General features: G+C 36.8%; 2 protein-coding genes across 2 annotated transcripts in view; both read left to right on the plus strand.

Annotated features, from left to right (window-relative positions):
• Positions 1-4,558: 4,558 nt before the first annotated feature.
• lrit3a (info leucine-rich repeat, immunoglobulin-like and transmembrane domains 3a) lies at positions 4,559-12,644 on the plus strand. Its single transcript, XM_084132788.1, has 4 exons — positions 4,559-4,849; positions 5,761-6,227; positions 9,817-10,122; positions 11,282-12,644. The coding sequence occupies exons 1-4, from the start codon at positions 4,734-4,736 to the stop codon at positions 12,322-12,324; spliced, it is 1,932 nt and encodes a 643-aa protein (XP_083988914.1). The 5' UTR covers positions 4,559-4,733; the 3' UTR covers positions 12,325-12,644.
• A 1,929-nt stretch (positions 12,645-14,573) lies between these two features.
• Positions 14,574-23,122, plus strand: part of egf (epidermal growth factor) — a gene marked incomplete at its 5' end in the record, with an annotated part of 28,761 nt that continues 20,212 nt past the window's right edge. The window contains 7 exons of the mRNA XM_084133149.1: positions 14,574-14,715; positions 18,675-18,874; positions 19,027-19,208; positions 20,624-20,857; positions 20,978-21,183; positions 22,229-22,342; positions 22,455-22,577. Of these exons, the coding sequence (XP_083989275.1) occupies positions 14,574-14,715; positions 18,675-18,874; positions 19,027-19,208; positions 20,624-20,857; positions 20,978-21,183; positions 22,229-22,342; positions 22,455-22,577 (1,201 nt within the window). The remainder of the gene's footprint in view (positions 14,716-18,674; positions 18,875-19,026; positions 19,209-20,623; positions 20,858-20,977; positions 21,184-22,228; positions 22,343-22,454; positions 22,578-23,122) is intronic.

Consider the following 23,122-nt stretch of genomic DNA (forward strand, 5'->3'; position numbering starts at 1 on the left):
TTGTACAAAGTCAATGTGTAAATGTATGTACTGTAAGTTAGCACTTAAACTTCAGGTGAATTCGTATTAGACTGACAACACATTCCACGACAGGATAGGGTGGGCAGAGGGAGGGTGTTCTTCTGAAAAAACAGAGGTGAAGCAAAATCCAGGTGAGGCACAGGAACGTTTTGTGACAGATCACTTTCTTTCGGTGGGTTTTTTCTTTAAAGAGGGGAATACGACTATGAAAACAAATATTTAAAGAGCTTATACTATTATCTCAATGACAGTTACTCGTTGTCTTGCTAAAAAGTCATTATTATATTGGATGATGGAGATGTCTTCTCATTCTTTTAATGCCTGGCAAGTCATGTTCCGTCAGTGTTTCTAAGAGCTAGTTTCGTGCACTTATTTGGCCATTTTGTGAGCTCTTTCTTGGTGTAAGTGCATTGGGGTACCGGCTTCCAAGTCAGACCCCTGTAATGTTAGGTAAAGACTGTGAACCTAAGTGTTATTTGTGGCATGGTCATGCATTCAATGGTAATCGTTTTTACTGGATCAGAAAAAAATAATAATGATGATAATAATAATAATGAAAAAATCAAAGAAAAAAAAAACAAGAAAAACAGTTTTCATTCCATCTTTTTATGAGTTTGTTATATGCGACTGTCTTGCTGGGTCATCCCCTTTCTCATAATGTGAAGTAATTTGAATCCTATGCTGAATACATTGCGCTGAAACTCCTACTCTTCGATGGTTTAGTGTTTGATTTGTGCCTGTTTACTTTGTGGTGATCTCTCTAACTCCCTCCGAGTCCTCCTCTCACCTTTCTATTACTATTGCTTGTTGAGCCCCTAACTTAATGCTTTCTCTAACCCTCACCCCTCTCTCTCTCTCTCTCTCTGGCTCACTCCCTCTGTCCTCGTATACTAGTCTTTTTGTACTCTCACTAAAGAATGCTTAGTAGAAAGCTGTACCATTCATTTGTTTTGTACATAAATGTGCCAACCGCTTGACAGTGGCTTTTCTGATCTGTAGGGACAAACTGCTTGCATAAATAAACTACACTGGTGTACTTGTTAATAAATACTCTACGGTTGTTGTTGTTCTTGACAATCTGTGTATCATGTTGGAATTCACATACACTCTAAATATTTCATCAGTTTACTTTGTGGTCAAATTGAAATGAATTGGTTTTACTAAGCAAAATAGTCTAACTAAAATGGGTTACACAAATGAAAGTAATTTGTAAAGATCAAATGAAAAATAAATAAAGCACTTTGAGAGAACAATTGCACCTTTTTAAAGTATTTGCATGTGGTATAGCCTATGTTTCACATTACTATACTGCATGTGATATAACAACTTACTCTGTGACAAATGTCTTCAAAGTTTTAGATGTGTTTTCATAAACTTACAACAAAAATAACAGGAAAAAAGGGGTAATTCACCCCAAAAATTAAAATTCTGTCATTTACTCACCCTCAGGTTGCTGAACACAAAAGATACTTTGAAGAATGTTAGTTGATGGACCCCGTTGGAAAGGGTCCATCAACTGTTTGGTTGCCCATATTCTTCAAAATATCTTCCTTCGTGTTCAGCAGAAGAAAGAAATTCATACAGGTTTGGAACAACTTGAGGGTGAGTAAATGATGACACAATTTACATTTATACACTTACATGTTATTTACATTTATTTTACATTTAATATTTAGAACTCACAGGTTCAAAAGTTTGGGGTCGGTTTTTACATGTTTTTGAAAAAAGTATCTTATGCTTACCAAGGATACATTTATTTGGCCAAAAATACAGTAAAACAGAAATATTGTGGAATTTTCCAAAACTTAAAACTATATCCCAAACTTTTGAATGGTAATGTTTCTACAGGTCTGCTATTTTCATTGAAACCACATGGAGGCAGGCTACAAAAGGACATATCTTGGATCACAGTCGCAAACTTGATAAAGGCTTTTTAATTATCCATATGCTTCTACAGGAGGTGCTTCTATGTCACACATTATGTTTTATATATATATATATATATATATTATTTTTATCTTTTTTTTTTACAGCAAATCTATGTTCATTTAACATAAAAACATACATGTAAACATATTTACAAACCTCAACCCAAACCTACTAAAATTGAAAAATAAAGTTTTACTAAAACTAAAAAGAAGAAAAGCTTTTAAACAGAATTTGCTGATGAAAAAATCAAAAGGAAGACATCTTTTTTTTAGAAGAAATGAATGAGATTATGGTAAATGCAGATGTTGCTACAACATAAGGATGGACACATGTTTTTAATTGTGCATATTTTCCATTCATTCTCAAGGGGTGTACATTTATTGGCATGTATAAACATACCCTTGGGAATAATTCTGTTTTGACAAATTGGTACTACAGGGAAATCTGTTTATTCCCTATACCTTAAGCAGTTGAGAAATGTACTTTTTATTCACACATTGTTAGTCAGTAGGCCATAGGTTATTCACTTCTCAATATTTCCTGAGGTCCTTATCAGGGCTGTCACACAACTGACTCTGTTCTCACTCTCTCACGCCACACAATCAGAGCACAGATCGGAACAATGTACTGACACATAAGAAAGAGCAGGCTATTTGATATAATTTGTGATATATTGATATAGTTATTTTGATATAAAACAGTCTCACTTAAAAAATGTGTAAGTTTTATTACAGAAGCGCTCTTAATGTGGCAGGTCATATATGGCCTCAGTTCAAGCGAAGTGGGAGTGCAATCTTCCTCTTTACTATTACACTGTAAAAAAAAAATGTCATGATTTATCGCAACTTTTTTCTTTTGTCAAATCAACTTAGATAATTTTATTATTATAGTTTTTCAGGTTAGAGTATTTCAGATAACATAATATTTGGAGTTTCTATTGATTAAACCAATCTCCTTTGTATTAACTCAAATTTTTAATTTCAATTAACTAAAAATTAAGGCAACCAGGTTACTTACTTTTTAAGTTAAACCAACAATTATTATTTTTTACAGTGAAAGTAGGCTACCAAATAAACATAAATGAACATTTGAGGGTTGAAAGAACCAGTAGGCCTACAACATACTGAAATGTATGGTTTATAGCTGAATCAGTGTTTCAATATTCGTGGATAAAACAGCTTGTAAACAGTGTCACATAACGTTACATTTACCTCAGAAAAGCCATTCAAGCACTATATTATTATATTTTTACTCTAATACTAGGCCTACCATTAAAAGTTATCATTATAGGCTAACATTATTATTATAAAAACGGCCTTATGCATTTTTACAAATAATTTGTAAATTAAATAGTAAATTATCCATTAATAACAACGTATCACGCTGACAGATTGTAGGCAGTGGCAGGAGACTGGTGCTGACACCTAGAGTGCCCCCCTAGAGACGTCGGATGTTAACGTCAACCCAACTTTCGGCACTGACACCTTGCAATAACATCACTATAGCTACATTGGCTTTGTGAGGTTTTGAATTGAAAACAACATTTTAAAAACTCACTCGTTAACACCCTGCCTCTTTCTGAAACTTTTTTTTTGCAAAATTCAACGTGAAAGTGCAAAGCTGATGCTCGTGGATTCACACATGAGCGTCGCGAGGCAGTTTCATTTCGACCGAAAGGACGCAAAACACGCGAAACCGCACAGCACACTCCCAGAATCTGTATGGTGCGTTTCCACTAGCGCGGAGCAGAGCGAGCGTTTTCAGTTCATATAGAAATTAATTTAAAATACTCGCTCTGATCGTGCCAAAAGACACGTAATAGGCTACAATTAGCCTATAGTGTAATAGTGTTGAAATGAAATGCGCGCGTCAAAAATAATATTAAATACAATTATGAAAATAATAAACTTTCAACAAAACATCCACGTTCTGATGAAATGGTAGCCTATATATATAGGGCTATAGGCTAGATATATACGTTTGAGAATGAATCGCTTGTTTTAAAAGAGAAAAATATATATATTTGCGTACACTTGCCCAATTTGGTTAATCCGATTGTAGGTCTAGGTCAATAGTTCACAACATTAGTTGAGAGTTTTTTTCCATGGACTATAGGCTATATCCCCCAATTCTCACTTCAAGCTGAACTCAAAAGTTGGCATCCCTGTCATCTCTCAACTTAGACAGAACAGTTTGGCCTGTCTGCCACCTGGACTATACTCTTAGTAAATCATGACCTGAACGTCAGCTTACACACAGGTGTCATCTACCCACAATGCACGCAACATTTAACAGCGTGACGTGAGGCGAGGGAGATGACGGAAGCCAAAATCAGCCTCAGACAGGAGGTGCAGGATGGAAAAGTGTCTAGGAGCGAGCGGTCACGTGATGATGCTGAGAGAACCTTGCCGTTAGCCGATTATAGCGTGTGGGTTTATCCTTCTCGAACACACAGTTTCTAACCCCCTCTCTCTCTCTCTCTCTCTCTCTCTCTCTCACACACACACATATACACACACACTTCCCATCCCACACTGTTCAACTTTAGTGACCTACTCAGCCTTGAGAAATCCTTTCTAATCTCGGCGCGCGCACCTCCCAATCCTCCAGTTCTTCTCAGCTTCCTGCTCACCTGTTAGCATGCTAAACAGGATGCATGCGGCAATGAACTTTTCTTGCTTTTATTCAGTCTCCTCGAGGACTGCTAAAGGGATTTTTGTTCACTGATGATCGATTGGGATCTGATGTGTGTGAGTGTGAGTGTGTGTGTCCGTGACTGAAGGATGTATCGTCTGCTGGTGGCCCAGGTTCTCCTGGGCTGCTGGAGTGTGGCACAACCCTTCTGTCCGTCGCAGTGCACCTGCGTGTACCACGGACGCAACGATGGCACTGGCAGCAGGTAAGGACACTATTTCACTATAATAATAATAATAATAATAATAATAATACAAGTTTAAAAAGTAGAATAAATATAGGCTATAATAAAGTTTAATAAAATTTAAACTTTTTGTGTAAGATATAGCCTATTTAGTATAACCTCGCAAAAGGCATAATTTAGGTCCATTGCATAAATTCTTGAATAAGTAGACAGACATACAGTATAAGAAATAGGTTGAGAAATATCAATAGGCCCTATAAGTTTTAATAATAGTAGCCCTAACTTTTTATGAAGTACTTTAAATTATGTATACTCCTTTATACTCAAGATAGGCTATATAAACTTAAGCCAATAGGCCTATATAAACATTGTTGGCAATAAATCTTGTTTTGATAGATTGGCACTGAAGGGAAATCTGTTTATTTCCTAATGTAGGCTATCTGAAACGTTTGTTGAATTAAATGTTTTATTCGTACATTGTTTGGATTGGATTTTTAGTCTTTTAAAGCATTTTAATTTGTCATTACATGACAGTCTAATATGTAAATGTATAGATTTATATTATTATAATTATTCACATATATTTAAATAAATATATTAGATTTCAAACATCCTAACAAGTCATAAATAAATAAAAAACAAAAATAGATGTTTAACTATCACGTGGGGTATTATCTTGTGTTTATCTTAAGAGCTTAGCCTGAGAGTGTAAACACTCATGATACAGGAAACCATTTTGAATCATCAAAATGTTTTGTAAAAGGTATAACAGAATCAGACCAGTGTGAACATGAATTATACATGTAAAATAATTCCTTGAATTTTACTATATTCCTCATATATACTAATAAAACTCAGAATGAATGAACATCACCACACATAGGCTCATATTGGTTGAAGTGATTAATCTCTGCTCTGAAAATCTGCCACAGGTCTGTTTTATGCAATGACCCTGACATGTCAGATATTCCAGTCAACGTCCCCTTGGACACGGTGAAGCTGCGGGTGGAGAAGACAGCTGTGCGTCGAGTGCCCACTGAGGCCTTCTACTACCTGTCAGAGTTACGCTACCTGTGGATAACGTACAATTCAATCACCTCTGTGGATCCTGGCAGTTTCTACAATCTGAAAGTTCTTCATGAGCTACGACTGGATGGGAACATGATCGCTATCTTTCCCTGGGAGTCTCTGAAAGAGATGCCCAGTCTGAGGACCTTGGACCTGCACAACAACCGTTTGACTAATGTTCCTGTGGAGGCAGCACCTTACCTGGTTAACATCACCTACCTAGATATTTCTAGTAACAAGCTAACTACCCTCCCCTCTGACTTGGTGGACATCTGGCCTCCATTTTCAGGCATCCTGCCTAGTGCCAATGCCTCACAGAAGATTGTTCTAGGTGGGTAAAAATTATGATGACACGCCTTAAATATGCGAAATGATGTTGAACAGGCACTATTCAAATTGCACTGACAAGTTTTTAAAATATATATATTTTTTCATTCTAAATTACCTTAGCTTACTTTGTTGACATAAACTAAGCCAGCAAAAGAAACTCTGTAGTTAAAGGGATAGTTCAAATTCTGTCATCATTTACTCACCCTCAGGTTGTTCCAAGCCTGTATAAATGTATTTGTTCTGTTGAAGACAAAAGAAGATATTTTGAAGAATGTGGGAAACTGAACAATTCTGGGGCACCATTGACTTACATAGTATTTTTTTTTTCCTACTATGGAAGTCAGTGGTGCCCCAAAGCGGCCTGGTTACAAACTTTCTTCAAAATATCTTCCTTTGTGTTCAGCAGAACAAATAAATGAATACAGATTTGTATGTAAATGATGACAGAATTTTTTTCAATTAAATTTTTTGGGTGAACTATCCCTTTAAAGAGTCAAATTACTGGTATGAGCTTTCCCTTGTGAAATAGAAGTGTGCTTAATTGTATTGAATGTACACTTGTAGTGTACTTCATATCTTAAAAGTATATTTTTAATATATAATATTATTAATTAAATAAAAAGGCCACTTAAGTGTAAAGTTTTCATGACTTTCTTTACTATGTTTCTTGTTCCTATGTTTAAAAAGTGTATTGATTTATAAAGTTACATTTAAAGTTAATATATTTGAAATGTACTAAATTTCAACTTTACTGTAGTCAACTAACTGGATTTAATACACATTCAGGCAATAATACATTTTAATTGAATTGTAAAATACATGCAATGAAGTGTCCGAAAATTAAGTTTTCATTTAATCATATTTTTATATTATTTCTTTAATAATTACATTTTTAAAAGTATGCTGATGTGTACTTCTTTTTTAACAAGGGTGGGCTCTTCCTAAAATGCTAAAATGCAAAGAATATGGGTGGATACTGTATACAGTATGTAAAATTGAAAGCAAGAATCAACAATATCCCTCTACCATGTCTTTGTAATTCCAAGTGTGATCTTTAAATATCTAAATCTAGCCTATGTCTCATTGGGCTCTCCCAAGTTAAGTACAAGCTAATCTTCTAATGGCGCTTCCAACTGTGTCTTGAGAATCTGAGATTTAAGTTTCTTTGAAGAGCTCATCTGAGAAGAGGATGATTCATGTGTTCGCTTAGTGACATTTAAAGAACAGATTGCCGGAGAGAAAGTTAATAATTTGATAGATTCATGTGTGCTCGACCTACTGGATGAAAGAAAAAGTGAAAGTACTCTTGTATGGCACTTGTTGTAGTTCGTACTTGATGATATGATATGATGGTGAAAGTTTTTTCAAAGTTTTCATTTAGTGATTTAGGCATGATATGCGTAAGGGATAATGCAGAGCGAGGCGGTTGTTATAGCGAATACAACCCCGACAGGCTGTATTCGCTATAACAACCGCCTTGCTCTACATTATCCCGCTTATTACATGGCTACCTACCAAATAAATCAATAATTTGACACAAAATATTGATTTAAAAAGGAGTTTATTGATTTAAAAACGATTGTATTGCTTCCGCTAAATAATCCGAAAATAATCCGTTCCGTCTCTACGGTTAGAATCCTGCGTCCATAGCAACGCTCTGTTTTTCATGGCAACGGTGTGTTATACTTCGCAGCGGTCTGTTATCAAGAAATAACAGACCGCATTCTACATTAGAATTCAACCAAGCCATGTAATAAGTTAGGGTTAATGCCCGACGAGGTGTCCATTGTCACAAGGCGTGAACCGTCCGACGCGCAGTGGACCGAAGTCCATTAATACCTGACAATGGACACCTCGAAGGGCATTAACCCGCTTATACCATGGTCACTTGCCAAATAACACATTTTTAAAACATTAGTTTATATTTTAATTAGTTTTACAATCGAAATCTAAAGTTTTTACAAACAATAACTTGGTTTCGGAGATATTTATAGTCCGCTCAGCTCATAGAACCCTTCAGTTTTGTTTTGATACAATAAATTGTAAACGGATACTTTGACTGCCTGTTGCTATGGTTACTCACAGCTGATGTAGCCAGCGCATTTATTTATTAATTTCGAACGGTAAACAGTCAGTTTCACCAGAACTCCTTTACTAGGTGTCCTCTATCACTTTTTAATGGACACCCTGCAGCCAGTCAGAATCGAGTATTCACCCAGACCATGGTATAATATGATATATGATATGATATGATGGTGAAAGTTTTTTCAAAGTTTTTATTTAGCGATTTACAGTAGGCTCCAACAAAACACAGATCAATCTAAAATTTTCAGCCATCTTTTTTCCCTGTAGTTTACATTACATTAGAAAAATACTTAACAGTGCATTAGAAAACAGGTTACGCCAAAATGTGGCGATCAGACACTTTATGAGAGTGTTTATTCAACCGAGCCATCAATCATTTATTCAACCAATTCGTTCAAAAACGCTGCAACATTCAGGGAGTGACTATCCTTATAAGTGAGTTAATAAATCAATTATTGCAATATTGAAACCAGTGAATTCGGAACAGCACACCAGCATAGCCTACAACTCTTAGTATTTCTACAATATCTTTATATGACGGAAACTGTAATAGAAACTGTAATATGCTGTTCCGAATTCAGAATCCCTCATTAATGAGTGAGTCATTGAATCATCCAATCAACTTGTTTGTTCAAGAATGCCGCTATAGTGTTTTGCTTGGAGATATAATTTTATTTGGTGATATAATTGGCAGCACTGTGTTTAAATTGTAAGTTACTTAATATATATTTTTTTATTTATTGAACTGTTTAAAAGCAAAATCACAGTTGCAATCATGTCAGTGTGTCTGAATATCAGAGTGACTGTGTTTTTTTCCTTAGGCACGACAATACAGAGCATTTGTGCTCGTGTGAAACTGCAACTGCATATTCTTTACTTTCACTAGGTGCCATTCAAGTGTAGAGATAAGCACAAATGCACAATGTGACCGGCATTACCCTGTATCATCAGGATATTAACAGTTGCCACCATCCAGCTGTTGAGTTGCATCAGTGGACCGTCTAATTCCTTGTTTACAGTCAACTGATCTTCATCCTGCCATAGACAGAATTATGGGTGGACTGTGGTTTTAATGTCCAACACCTGATGTATGCGTGCGAGCCAGACAAGACATCCTGGCTTTAGAATTTACAGCAAGATTTACACCTTTCTTATTTGATGGCAGTAAACTGCCGTGTTAGTAGTTGAATAAGTAAACCTGTGGTCTTTATTTCAGTATGTTGAGATCTTCAATAATTAAAGTTGTCCTTAACCATTGCATTTACGTTTAAGCATTATGATTTTATCTAAAATGACTGACATTGCATTGAAGGTATACTTTTTATCAGTTCATGCATTCACATGGGAATCAGACATGACGATAGATAGATAGTTGGATGGATGGACGGACGGACAGATAGATCATATTTAATACATTGCTTTTCCTGTCCCCTAAACTGAAAGGAGATTTACATTCCTGTTTTTAACATATTGCATATTCTAAGCAGATTTTTCAATATTTGCAGGTCTGCAGGACAATCCCTGGTACTGTGACTGTCGAATTTCCAAGCTCATTGAGTTGTCTAAGATGAGCAGCATACCTGTGGCGTTGATGGATCAGTTTCTAACATGCAGTGGACCAGAGAACTTAGCTGGTGTTCTGTTCCAGCGGGCTGAACTGGATCAGTGCCTCAAGCCATCAGTTATGATTTCAGCCACTAAGATCACGTCATCACTAGGCAGCAATGTGATTCTGCGGTGTGACGCCACTGGTTTCCCTACCCCCACCCTTCTCTGGACTAGAGCTGATGGATCTGCATTCAACAACACAGGTATGAAGTCTCGCAGGTCTCTGTCTGTCCAAGTAAAAATTACATCAAACATAACTGAAATATTTGAGGGATTATTAAATACACGTTCACGTCTGTCTTTGAGTGTGTGCCAATTGTAGACCAATTAACATGTACACATGCTGGACAAAGTCAGACTAGTAAAATTACAATCGGACTAATGTGAATTTTTAAAAAGACAAATTATTGTGTTTGTCTGAAATGTAACTTTTAAAGAGCATGTAAACTAGGGCTGCATGATATTAGAGATTTTGTTTAAATTGTTTTATTGATATTGCATATTAAATTGTTCATGCTCATTTTCTCTTTTTTTATTACCTTTGCCGTCATCTAACGCCCACTTAAAGTTTATTCAAATTCAAATTCAAATTCAAATTTATTTGTATAGCGCTTTTCACAATACATATTGTTTCAAAGCAGCTTTACAGAAAGTGCATTTCAGAAATGTACATAGAGAAATAAAGTTTATCTAACTAATGATTTAATAACACTGTTAAATGTAATCTTTAGCAAATCTCAAAACGAACATACAGTTTTCATACGGTACATTATAATTTTGTGATGCCTATATATCATTTAAAATGATTGATTTGAGTCTTTAGTGGGGTTTTTTTTATACAGATTTAGACAAAATAATATAAAATTTTAATATCAGCCAATTTGAATGACTGGCCAACATCAAAATAATTACTGGCATATCGGCCACAATTGTATATATCGGTGTATCCCTATTATAAATATTGGATATTATACTGTATGTAATATAAATATTATATAAATATTTATTTACATTTTAATATATACATCAGTTCATTCTGCATCAGTATTTATCAGTTGTAGGCCATAACATAAAAACAATTTCTGGCAGAATCGGTTCATCCCTCATAATGCAAATAAATGCAGCCTTGATGAGCATAAGATATTTCTTTCAAAAGCATTAAAAAATCTTACTGACACAACAGTAGTGTATGTATTTCATCAGATCTACATCTCTGTATTTGACGTAACTTAGGCAGAATATTAATATCGGTTCATCGCAAATGTAAACCTACTTTGTTATAGCAAAATATAAAGCATCATTTCACCTTTTTCTTATGAACCTATTGTTCAGGTTGTTACTCACTATTTCATGTCTTTGTAGTTGTGCAGCAATCTCCAGGTGAGGGGGTTCATTGGTCCATCCTCAGTTTGCACAGTATCATGTTTAAGGATGCAGGCGATTACCTCTGCAAGGCAAAGAATGTCGCAGGGAAGGCCGAGGCATCCATCACCCTGTCTGTGGATGGGATGCAGGCCACAACGCAGTCCCCGCCGATAACCATAACCAAGCAGCCCGATAGTCAACCCGTGACTTCTTTTGCAGAGACTAGGATGCCATTGAAAACTTCCTTAAGCCCCATACTTACAACCAGAGCTGCCATGACCACAATGCCACCGCTGCCAACCAGGAAGAGTCTGGGACCAGGCGAAGGAGTTCAGAGGTCCCCACCTGCTGGAGACAAACCAGCTAAGGTCCAGCAAAGCAAAGGCGACAAAGGTTTAATGATGAGTGACAAGTTCAAAAAGAAAGCTGACATCAAAGACATTGAGGTGGTGGAGGAGACAAGTGACACGGCGGTCTTATTATGGACCGCTGAAGGTTTGCCAAGCGATGCGCCCCTAACAGTGGTCTACTTTCCATATGATGCGAAAGAGAATAAGGAGTCGGTCGAGACGGAAGTTGGTCAAGGGAAGCTGCTCTTGGAGTATCTGATGCCTAACCTGCTCTACACGGTGTGTTTGGTTACTAAGGGTTCGGCGTCTGGGAAAGAGCAATGTGTGGATTTCAGTACTCTGGATAACGGTGATGACGATGGGCAGAACAAAGTTCTGATGATCGCCAGTGGGATCGCATGCGCAGTTGCGGTGCCTCTCATTGTGGTGTTGCTCTACAAGATCTTGTGTCTGTACTGTAAAGGAAACAGTAGCAGGAACAGTGGACCAGATGAAGATCTTTCAAAAGAGACGTACGTAAAGTTCGAGACGCTCACCATGAAGCAAAGGACTCTGAACGGGCAGACGAATGATTTGTGGGCACGAAGGCAGACTCAGGATTCAGAGAGGATGCTCCTGTGCTCACGTTCAAGCATTGACTCTCAGATGACGTACAAGAGTGACAGCTCTAGATCCGAGTACCTGTGCTAATGAATGGCATATCGGCTTTGTGTGTTATCCTTTCCACACACAAGCTGTGGAAACATTGGTTTTAAAAGATATGCTCTTGATATGCTGTCAAACTCAATGCCTTACAAGAGTTATTTTGACTCCACGTTGCGTTTTCTGTCTCATTTCCCATTTTTAAAAGCCATATTCTTCACCCAATCACACACAATTATGTATTTCTTTTTATGAAATGCAGTGTACATAAATGTAAATCATGTGTATTATTGTATATGCCAACATATGATGAAATAGTGTTATATAGATTCATGATAAATGTTATTAAACATTTCTACTGCCTAAAATATGGGGTTTTTTTGTTTTTTGTTTTTCTTTGTTACAAGGATCGTATATGTGTGTTTAAATGATTAGGCTATAGTATGCATTCCTCTAAATGCAAGAGGTGCGTTTAATGTTTATGTCCTCTTTTAATTTTTTGTTTCTTTCTATGTTTCTTCCTCTCTATCTTTACAGGTTTTTTAATAGGATATTTATGTGCACTTTTTGTGTGCACAGCAAATGTTTTTGTGTGTTGTATGCCAGGCATGTCATTGAATATCCACTTTGTTCCATTAGCATGAAATTAGTGTCAGGGGCCATTCACAAATGATACAGCACAGCATGAGACCTGAACACTGCATAGTCCTGAGACCTGCTATGAACTGTTTTTAATGTGACGCTGTGTCTCGTTTTCAAGATGGTCACACTGAATACTGTAAATTTGTGAGGCAAGAAGCTGAAAAACCAGAAAGACGATACAATGATACAAACAGAAAAATTATCAAAGATCATCTAGTGCATGTATACATACAGTATAACATCAATTATTAATGGCCCCCTCATAGTGCTTTATGTGTGATTTTATTTTGAATTGGAGGTCTATTCCCATATTGACGAATTTCTGTGTAAATAATTTATTTATCCATTTGTTTGTAATTTCTTTCGTTAGAATGATTGTATGCAGAATTTAGTATATGCCACTCATGTCGTGCACTACCATTAAAAAAATGTATCCTAATACCAGTACAAATAATATTAATAATAATTCCTTTTTTTCGCAAGGATGCATTAAATTGATCAAAAATTACATTAAATGCATTTACATTGATACAAAAAAAAGTATTTCAAATTCTATTCATCAAAAAATCCTGAAAAGGTATCACGGTTAAGCAGTTTTCAACAGTGATGATAATAAGACATGTTCCTTGAGCAGCATATCAGCATGATTTCTGAAGAATCATGTGACACTGAAGACTGGAGTAATGATGCTGAAAATTCAGCTTTGCCATCACAGGAATATATTACATTTTATATTCAAATAGGAAACAGTGATTGTCTTTTTTCAGTACTAGTCTATCTATCAAATTTAAATGTCAGTTCAATTAGTTCGTGAATTCTGCCCGGCTTGACGTCCTGTGAGTGTGTGTATCAGAGAGGACATTGTGCTGCATTTCCTGTCCTGCTTAAGTAGAACAACAGAGCAGCTGTTGTCCCTGCCCACCTGACGCATTTTTCCCAGAGCAGTGCATCTAATTCATAAGACAATATGACAGTTATTCGTATAATAAGATTGCGTGTAGCGGCATTTACAAGCCCCGCCCCCATCGCAACCCCTTGTGATTCTTCACTCTGGGGTCCTGACAGACTATATGCAGACACAACGACACATTATGGGTTGTGTGTGTGTGTGTGTGTGTGTGTGTGTGTGTGTGTGAGGGAGCATCCCATTACTCATGAGCAGCACAAAAGGTGTGTCCACTCTTACTAAATCACATGCTTGGACTGAGAAAGGCCAGGAGGTGAACTCAGGGTGACTTTTAAGTTGTAGAAGTGCAGTTTTTGTGTTGCTTGAGTTTAGTCTTACATCAGGGAAAACTCTTCTGAGCCCTTGCTGGTCTCACCATGTGTCAAATTTACCATGGGACTGTCAGGAATTTCATACTTTGCTTCCAAAACAGCTAGAGAACAGGAGGACTGGAGAGATTGAGGCTCTGTGTGTGTGCCTGACACATACCTGGCCGTCCTACAGGACTCTCACTTTCAACCAGCTCTGTAAAAAAGACACCTCTGGGATATTATAGATGCACTTTCTGGAGTCTTTTCACCCAGGTTGTCATTTAGTTGAAGCTGGTTGGCTGTGTGTGTAAGATGTGTGGGGGTTACGGCTGCATGGTATGGCTCAGTGATCGAGGAAATACCTAAGAGGAGAGCCCTGTGGAAACTGAGATAGGATTATGTACTGGAGGACGATAGCGGCCGCGTTTCTCTTGTGGTTCTGGACGGTGAGTATGGGCCCTGCCAGAGCTTCAGGCCCTGCTGAGGAAACACTATGCTGGGGTGGACGAGCCTGGGCTGCTGGAAACTTCAGCTGTGTGGGTAAGTGCATGTGTTCATTGAAGTTTTGAACGTGAGATGTTTAATACAATGTTAAGGGTTGTATTATGTCAGGTTATGCATTATAGGGACCATTCTTAAAGAGACAATAGCATACTTTTAAAATGAGTATGTATTATGAAAATAATTACTTTAAAAAGAATATACTTAAGTGCGAACTGAATAGGCCTATAGTGTTTTCAGACACTTAAATGCATGTTATTTAGGCTACCATAAAATTAAAATGTATTATAGTTTATATTTATATTAGTTGAACTCAGTTATGGTTAAAATGTACTGCCAAATACATTGACAAGAATTTATGATAAACTACAGTTAACACTATGGTTAAAATTAGCCTAAGTAATCGTATGTGCTTCAGTATGCGAGTCAACAACACATCAAAATATGGGTAAGTTACCTCTTTAAAGCATGACAAACATTATAATACAATCATTTTTTTTTTTTATTTAATTACAAATTATTACAAAGTGCACTTTTTAAAAGTGTATGAAGTGTATTAAGAAACAGCCATAAAAGTGTACTTTTCATAGGAGTATACATTCATATGAGTAGGCTATACTGCGAGTATACATTTTTTTTATTTGTGCAACTTGTCTTCAGAGAGCATGTTTAAATGTGCACACACTCAAATGAGATTTGAGAGCTACCGCAGAGGGGGATATTTACAGCAAATGAAAAAATGAAATAAAAAATTCATACAAAAATATCAAATGGTCTCAGAAGACTTGAAATAAAGCTAATGACTTTTTATGGCACTTTAAATTGTGGTTACCACCCATTTTCATTGTATGAAATAAAGCTCCATAAACACTCACTGTTCCACAAAAGAAAGAAAGTCATACAGGATTGAATTGCATAGGGATTAGTAATGACCATTGAACTATTACTTTAATATTTAAAAGTGTGGCCATTACATGTCTATAAAGAGAGAACTTTTTTTTTTAAACAAATAATTTTAGGAAACACTAAATCCTGAGTGCTTTTGGACTCAATGCCCAGATTTTTGCTGCTGTGAGAAAATAACTTTACCCTCCCTTCATGAATCATAATATTTACTGTGATTACTGTAAGTCTGTTAAATCCTATCTATTAAATCAGAGTGCATCCTCAATATAAAGAAAAACTCCCTTTAAGGTTTTGATATTGTAAGTTATTTCTTGATGTGCTTAGCTAGAACATCATAATTGAATTGCTTTAATATAGGCTACTCATCTAAATGTTGTTGTAAATTAGTGGCTATTGACTGTAACCAAAACCATGTTGAACCTTTTTCCTTATTTGTCTCTACATATCCTAGCAACATGTCTGTACATATCCTAGCAACATGGCTGTGCGTTTGTGTAATCCACTCAAACAACTTCGAAGGCCTCCACTATGGTTTGTGTTGCTAGGATACAGTTGCTTGATTTCTGCAGGCATCTGTGAGATAGATGTGTGAACCTCTCCCCATTAGAGCATGAAAAGACCTGTCACACAGCAACAATAATTCACATTCTGAATGACATTAGGTGCTGATATGGAATAAAGAGAAAATAATTAGCAATTTTATGACCAAGAAAGAATGTATTTGTAAGCCGACAGGCCTCATTTACCAAGCTTCATTTTAGGGTCACAACACCATAAGGTTTCAGGGAGGTTTCATGTTAAAGCTATTTAATTTCATTTAGCGAATGCAGCCACTACTAACATAAAATTGACAGTCTTCTTCCTCACAACTCTGAGCTTATATCTTGCACCTACTTAATCAATATCTTTTAATATATATATATTTTTTTATTATTTAATCTTTACAGGCTGACAGACCACAGTTTTAAATCAGATTATGAACTTGTGAGACAATATTATATATTTAATCCTTCAGAGTGGTACTTTGATAAGAATTACATTTCTGCTGAAATGTGTCTATATTATTTACATGGACACACTAGCTTATATTATTTAAACAATTAAACTGTTCATGACTCTACCTTTTTATTGCAGAACATTGTAGGCTAAGATTAAAATATAAGTCCTTACAGACTGTTACAATTATTAATACATATTCACTACAACAGAGAAACAAAAATGTAAGCAAAATTTAAAACAATTATATATCTAACCGTAATTACGAGATGGCAACCCGTGACGTTCTACCTGGAGTTGTTCACATCCTCAGACTCGTATTTATGCGTTATCAACTCTGAAATGAATCTGCAGCAGTCACGTGGTACATCAAGAGCTCTGTAAGTTGTTTACGTCCATTATTATGTAAGGGTTAATGCCCGACGAGGTGTCCATTATCAGGTATTAATGGACGACGGTGAGGCGTGAACTGTCCGACGCGCAGCGGTCCATTAATACCTGACAATGGACACCTCGAAGGGCATTAACCCGCTTATACCATGGTCACTTACGAAAGAAAGAAATATTTAATCAATTAATAATACTTTAATGTGTTTTAGAGTAAAAATCGTGAGGGTTTTTATTTATTAAGTCGAGCGCACTATTTAATATCTCCCGTATACAGGCGTTGCCAAGCAACGTGGCCACAGCGACCCGACCGCAGCAGTTGATCAGTGAGTTTGAGGCAGCGCAATCATTTAGAAATGTCATCAGGCAAATTGACGGGACGCCTTTCCTAGGTGTACATTATCACTTTTTAATGGACACCCTGCAGCCAATCAGAATCAAGTATTCACCCAGACCATGGTATAATGTAATGTTATGTGCTTTGAGACATGAGGTAATTTAACACTGTCTCTACTATCTCATGGCGCTTTCCAGGCGCTGCTGTGTGTGTTCATGTGTTTTGAAGGAGACATGGCTTTGGAGACGCTCTAAAGGGAGGGTGGGATCTCATGCTTTCAAAGCTGGCTTGCTATTGCTAGCCTGTCAGAAATTGCCTACCCTTCAATGACAGACAGCAGCAGGTTTATTAGGCTGCTGTCACTTTAATGCTGCCTTCAAATGTTATTGGAAATGTCTTACTTCCCACTTCTGAATGAGCTTGTCGCATTCAAGTGCATTGTTGTCAGAAAGAACAGGAACTATCATTAGGAGACCAGGTTAATTCTTGCCTATTGGGAAAATCTTATTAAAGGTATAGTTCATCCAAAAATTAAAAATATTTCATTAATTACTCACCCTCATGTCGTTCCAAACCTGTAAGTCTTTTGTTCATCTTTGGAACACAAATGAAGATCTTTTTGATGAAATTTTGATCTTTCTGTCCCTCCATATTCAAAATGTTCATAAAAGAGACTGTAAAACTAATCCATATGAGTTGAGCAGTTTAGTCCAAATTTTCTGAAGAGACTTGCTCGCTTCATAGAATAGAATAGAAAAGCCAAAATGATTTAGGGTCCCATTCATTGAAAACCATAAACATTCACCATGCTATCTATAATCAGCTTGCTGATGATTCTGGCATTTCGGTCAAATGCAGGCTATTTACAATGTGTATAATACATATTCATATATGTAAATATGCACTACTTTAATGACAAGTTCTACTCCGCTATGTTTGAAGTTTGTGGCATGTCCATCTCGGGAATCTGTGTTTAACTAGGAAACTCGTATGTATAGCACGTGGACCTGACACATCCTATTTTCTCACAACTCTTAACATTAATTTAAAATAATAAATGTTCCCCAAACATCAGATGGCTGTGATTGGCTGGGTGATAGAAATGGTGTTCCAGGAAAAACAAACATCTAAGCATGTTCCGCTTTTGTAAATCATGTTTTATTTGATATTGTCAATTATTTGTGGCTGTGCAGTTTCATTTAAGATTGGCTTTAAAATCAGTTTGATTTGAACAGGAAAATGAGATGTGTACTGAAACTTGTTAAAATGGTTGTTAACTTCAAATAACGATCAAATGATGTCTGTGTTCACTGCATTCAGTTGGTATCATTTTGATTAGGTTTGTCAGAGCTTGTATTTTGTGTTTTCAAAGATCCTGAGCCTTATCTGTTACTTGGCCTTGGAAATGGCATCCAGAGAATAAACCTTGATGGTGGGGACCGGAGAAGGATCATATCTAGGGTGGGAAGGTCTATCTTGTTGGACTTCCATTTAAGTGAGGGGACAATGTTTTGGGCTGACACACATGCAGGACAAATCAACAAGGCAGGACTGGATGGAACAGGCAGACAGGTACTATTGAAGACCTATCAATGTTAGTTTTATTTATTTATTCGATTTTTTTTTACATATACAGTAGAAATATTGTAAATACAGTATTTTAATATTTAATGTCATCAGTGATTGTTTGGAGCCTGTTCCAAGCCTTTGGTTTATTCTTTCAGAAACTTATCTCATCAGTGAAAAAAATCACTGGTCTCGCTGTGAACTGGATTGAAAACTCAATCCTCTGGAGCAATGCAGATAAAGGAACGATACACAGAATGGACACAGATGGGAGGAATGAAAACACTGTCTTGAGAGACCTATCTCAGCCCAAAAGTGTTGTTGTTGATCCAAATGAGAGGTAAACATAATTATAATACAAAACTATACAGTCGTTCATGGAAAGGAAAAATGCAAGAATTGGAATAATGTACTCATTTTAGGTTGATCTCTCCTGAAAATTAAAATGCACAATTATAGTGATATAAGCATTAAATGCATTTTGTATTTTTAAACAAATATAAAAAATATTTTATGTCATATAAAAAAAAATAATAAAAATAAAAACTACATAAAAAAGCAGAAACTTAAATGGCAATACAGTTGTTATCATAAGACATGAGACATAGCTTGTGGAGCAATAGGTCAGACCTTTTTACCCACAACAACATGTTTTACATTTTTTCCTCTGTTCTCTCAGTAGTGTGCATATTGACTATTGGGGAGAACGAGGATGACTAAAGACTTTGTCATTTTCACAGTTCTTCTCAGGACTGTGTTGCTCAAATCCTAGTTTGCCTGCTAGCTATAAATGCTGGAGCTTTCAGACGTTCACATTCTTTCAAACATGACTGGCACATAGGTGCAGTTTTAACAGGGTCTCTCCAACAGCATTCTACAGCACACTGGCCTCACTTTTAAGTCGAAGGAGTAGTCTGAGGAAATAAACAAGTGTTAAATAAGCAATCATTTTGTTTTTCAATACAAATAAATCAACCAACACTATTACATATTCATTTTGGAAACTGGAAAGGTTTTTTTTTCAAGCAAAATCAGTATTTGTATTGATGGAGATTGGATCATTTAATTTATATATTTTAACTTAAAAACACTCTTTTTATTATATTTATTTGATATATAATATGCAATATTTATATTAGGGATGCACTGATATAAATGTCTGGTTGATATGCTGATAATTAAAAATACAAAATATATCATGGCCAGTAACTGAAAATGGCTTGTATTAAATTCTGTACTATTTTGACTAAATAAATACAACTTTTTGCTTTTTCAGTGATTTTGAGTGTGCATCGCAACATTATAATGTACAGTATGAAAAAGGATATTAATTTTGATATTTGTTAAAGATTATATTTAATAGTATTAAGTAATTTGTTTTCTTAAAGATTAACTTTATGTGAGCGCGAAGGCAATCTATATCTAAGTGTAATAATAGAGGTGTGAATAGAAGTGTAATAATAATAACCAATATCCATTGATACAATACATTAAAAATGTATTCAGCCAATAAGTGATATGGTAGCATTATATTGTGCTTTCCTAGTATATATTTATATATTAAAAACTGAAATTAAAATTTTCACTTTACATTTATTTTGATGCCATTTTTTTCATAGTGACATTTAATCTGAATTAATCTAAATGTATCATTTACAGTTTTGCAGAATAAATTGAAGGTTACAGAGATGTGAGATGATCTATGCGAATGATTTTTAACGATGTTACACTTATATGTACAACTTTTTTTTCCAGATATATTTTCTGGTTGTCAGATGAGGTGACTCCCAGTATCCAGCGTTCAGACATGACAGGTGGGAAGAAGGCAACAGTGCTGAAAGTTGCAGACAGACGGTCACTGAAGGTTCTGGCTATAGACCACCGGGACAGGAGACTGTTCTGGGTTCAGCAAAGTCAAGAAGGGCACACTGCAATGGGCTCCTGCAACTATGATGGCAACATTATCAACGTATTTAATCAGCCCTTCAGGTAAAATTGAGATCTATCCTTTATGTAAAGGATAATAATTTTTTTTTCCACATATTACGCTATTATAGTAAAGAAAGAAGTATTTTTACAGTAAAGATCTCCTCCCTGCTCTGCCTCTAGACCACAGGCTCTGAGGATGACGATTTTCCTGGATTATGTGTACCTAATAGACTTTAAGTCAAAAAGAATAACACGAGTAAACAAGTACACAGGGGGCCGAGGGGAGAATGTCAATTCCAAAAGGATGCCGCACCCCCTTACTGATCTCAAAGTGGTACATCCCATCAATCAGCCGGTGGTGGAAATTCCAACTCCATTCACTCCAGGTTGGTAATGAAAAGATTAAATGAAATATGATAATAAAGAATGCTGGAGTATGTGCATTCAAAATAGCTAAACAAAACAATTATTGTAATTATTTGTAACAATTATTTTATTATTCCAGTTTTTCCACCCTTCTTTTGTTTTGTTTTTAAACGCTGGCGTAGCCTAGAAATCTAGACGCACCCTAGCGGCAGCAAAATGTATTTTGCAGACAGGGCAGTCTAGCAACTCTCCATTGACTTTCGAGCTGCAAAAACCTAAATTGGGTCAGGCCAATCACGTCGTGTATAGAGTAGGCGGGGGCAGGCTTAACATAATGACGACAGAGTTGCGACGGTTACCTGCCACTTGAAAACAAAGAATGGCGGCTGCTGCAGGCGAACAGTCTTTCGAATCGGCTTTGGACGCGACTCTGGAGGACTTGGAGTTAGGTTTTTCTTTGAGAAAAGAGCAAAGAACGGCACTTAAGTCATTCTTAAAAAAAGGAAGATGTGTTCGTAGTTTTTCCGGCCAGATATGGCAAAAGTTGAATCTAATGCCGCGTTCCAGGCAACCTGAAACCTGTGTTTTTCCAACTCGTAACTGGGAGTACATCGATCTAGTACGAGTTCACGGGTGGGAGGTCACGGGTTTGACTGCCGTTCCAGTGCACTTTCACGGGTATAAGGTTGGAAAAACACGGGTTACAGGTTGCCTGGAACGATGTGCTCCCAGTTACGAGTTGGAAAAACACGGGTTACAGGTTGCCTGGAACGCGGCATATCAACTAGCTCCGCTGTTGGGAAAACGCTCTGGTTGGTTGAAGCACTGTCCTATTGCGTGCAGAGGGAATTTGAAAGACAGCCGTTTATCCCGCCCCTCGGATTGAGCCGTTTCTATGGTGAGTTGCCAGACCCAACATCTTGATGTAGGTCTGGCTTGCCAGGCTAACGCTGACGGGGAAAGAGTTAAAACTTCTTATAATTATCTTAAACATCACATAAAGAGCAACTTTATAACATATTGGTGGTCTGTGCATGGAAGGAAATGCTGTTTGTTCTTGTGCAGGCTGCAATCGACACACAGGAGAGTGTGTGAAAGTGTGTGAAAGTCACAGTGACACTGGTCTGTGCCGCTGCAGGGATGGTTTTTCCCTCAGTAAACAAGGCAACTACTGTGAAGGTACAGCCTCCGTTTCCTAAGATACATGATAGCATTAGTGTAGAAATTCACAGCTTTCTTATTCTTTTGTTCATAATGTATTCGTCTGAATAAAACTCTCCTTCTCGTTTAGATATCAATGAATGCGCCCTGTGGAATCACGGCTGCTCACTGGGATGTGAGAACGTTCCGGGCTCTTACTTCTGCACCTGCCCTAAGGGTTACCTGTTACTGCCCGATTTGAAGACCTGCCAAGGTAGGACTGGAGAATAGGGAAGGATTATGAAACACTAGCACTAGTAGCATACATATCATATCAATGAGCTGGAAGTAGGGGTGTACGATATCACGATGTTTGATCATGGATGATTAAAATGTCTCCACGATCTGCTTTTGAAGAAATATTGTAGTGTTGTGCTATAGTATATTCTATCAAGTGCAGTTCTGGCATCTCTGTCCCAACGAACTGTACAATGCGATGTACATTCACATCACATGTTAACGCAGAGGTCGAGTTACACTCACGGGATACTCCCATTCACAAAAGTTCATTATTTGCATATGCTTTAAAGCCTTTCCGGTTAAACATTTCATTCTCATTTTCTCACAACTCTTTACGTTCATTTAGGACTTTATTTAACTCATTTAAGACTGCTCTTATGAGTATACTCGACAAAACAGACATTTTTGTCAGACTCCGTGCCAGAGTGTCCGTGCCAGACTGTAGGTGCCAGAGTGTCCGTGCCATTGTATTTTGCCTATTTTGTTATTGTAACTGCTGTTGGTGCCGGTGTCCGTGCC

This window comes from Abramis brama (assembly GCF_963993115.1).
Source record: "Abramis brama genome assembly, chromosome: 13".
NCBI classification, from domain to species: Eukaryota; Metazoa; Chordata; class Actinopteri; order Cypriniformes; family Leuciscidae; genus Abramis; species Abramis brama.

What these genes read in the sequence shown, in the direction of transcription:
- lrit3a (XM_084132788.1), top strand. Translation starts at nt 4,734, where the DNA reads ATGTATCGTCTGCTGGTGGCCCAGGTTCTCCTGGGCTGCTGGAGTGTG. An exon ending in AACGATGGCACTGGCAGCAG is followed by an intron (nt 4,850 to 5,760) that starts GTAAGGACACTA and finishes AATCTGCCACAG; the next exon opens with GTCTGTTTTATGCAATGACC. An exon ending in CTCACAGAAGATTGTTCTAG is followed by an intron (nt 6,228 to 9,816) that starts GTGGGTAAAAAT and finishes CAATATTTGCAG; the next exon opens with GTCTGCAGGACAATCCCTGG.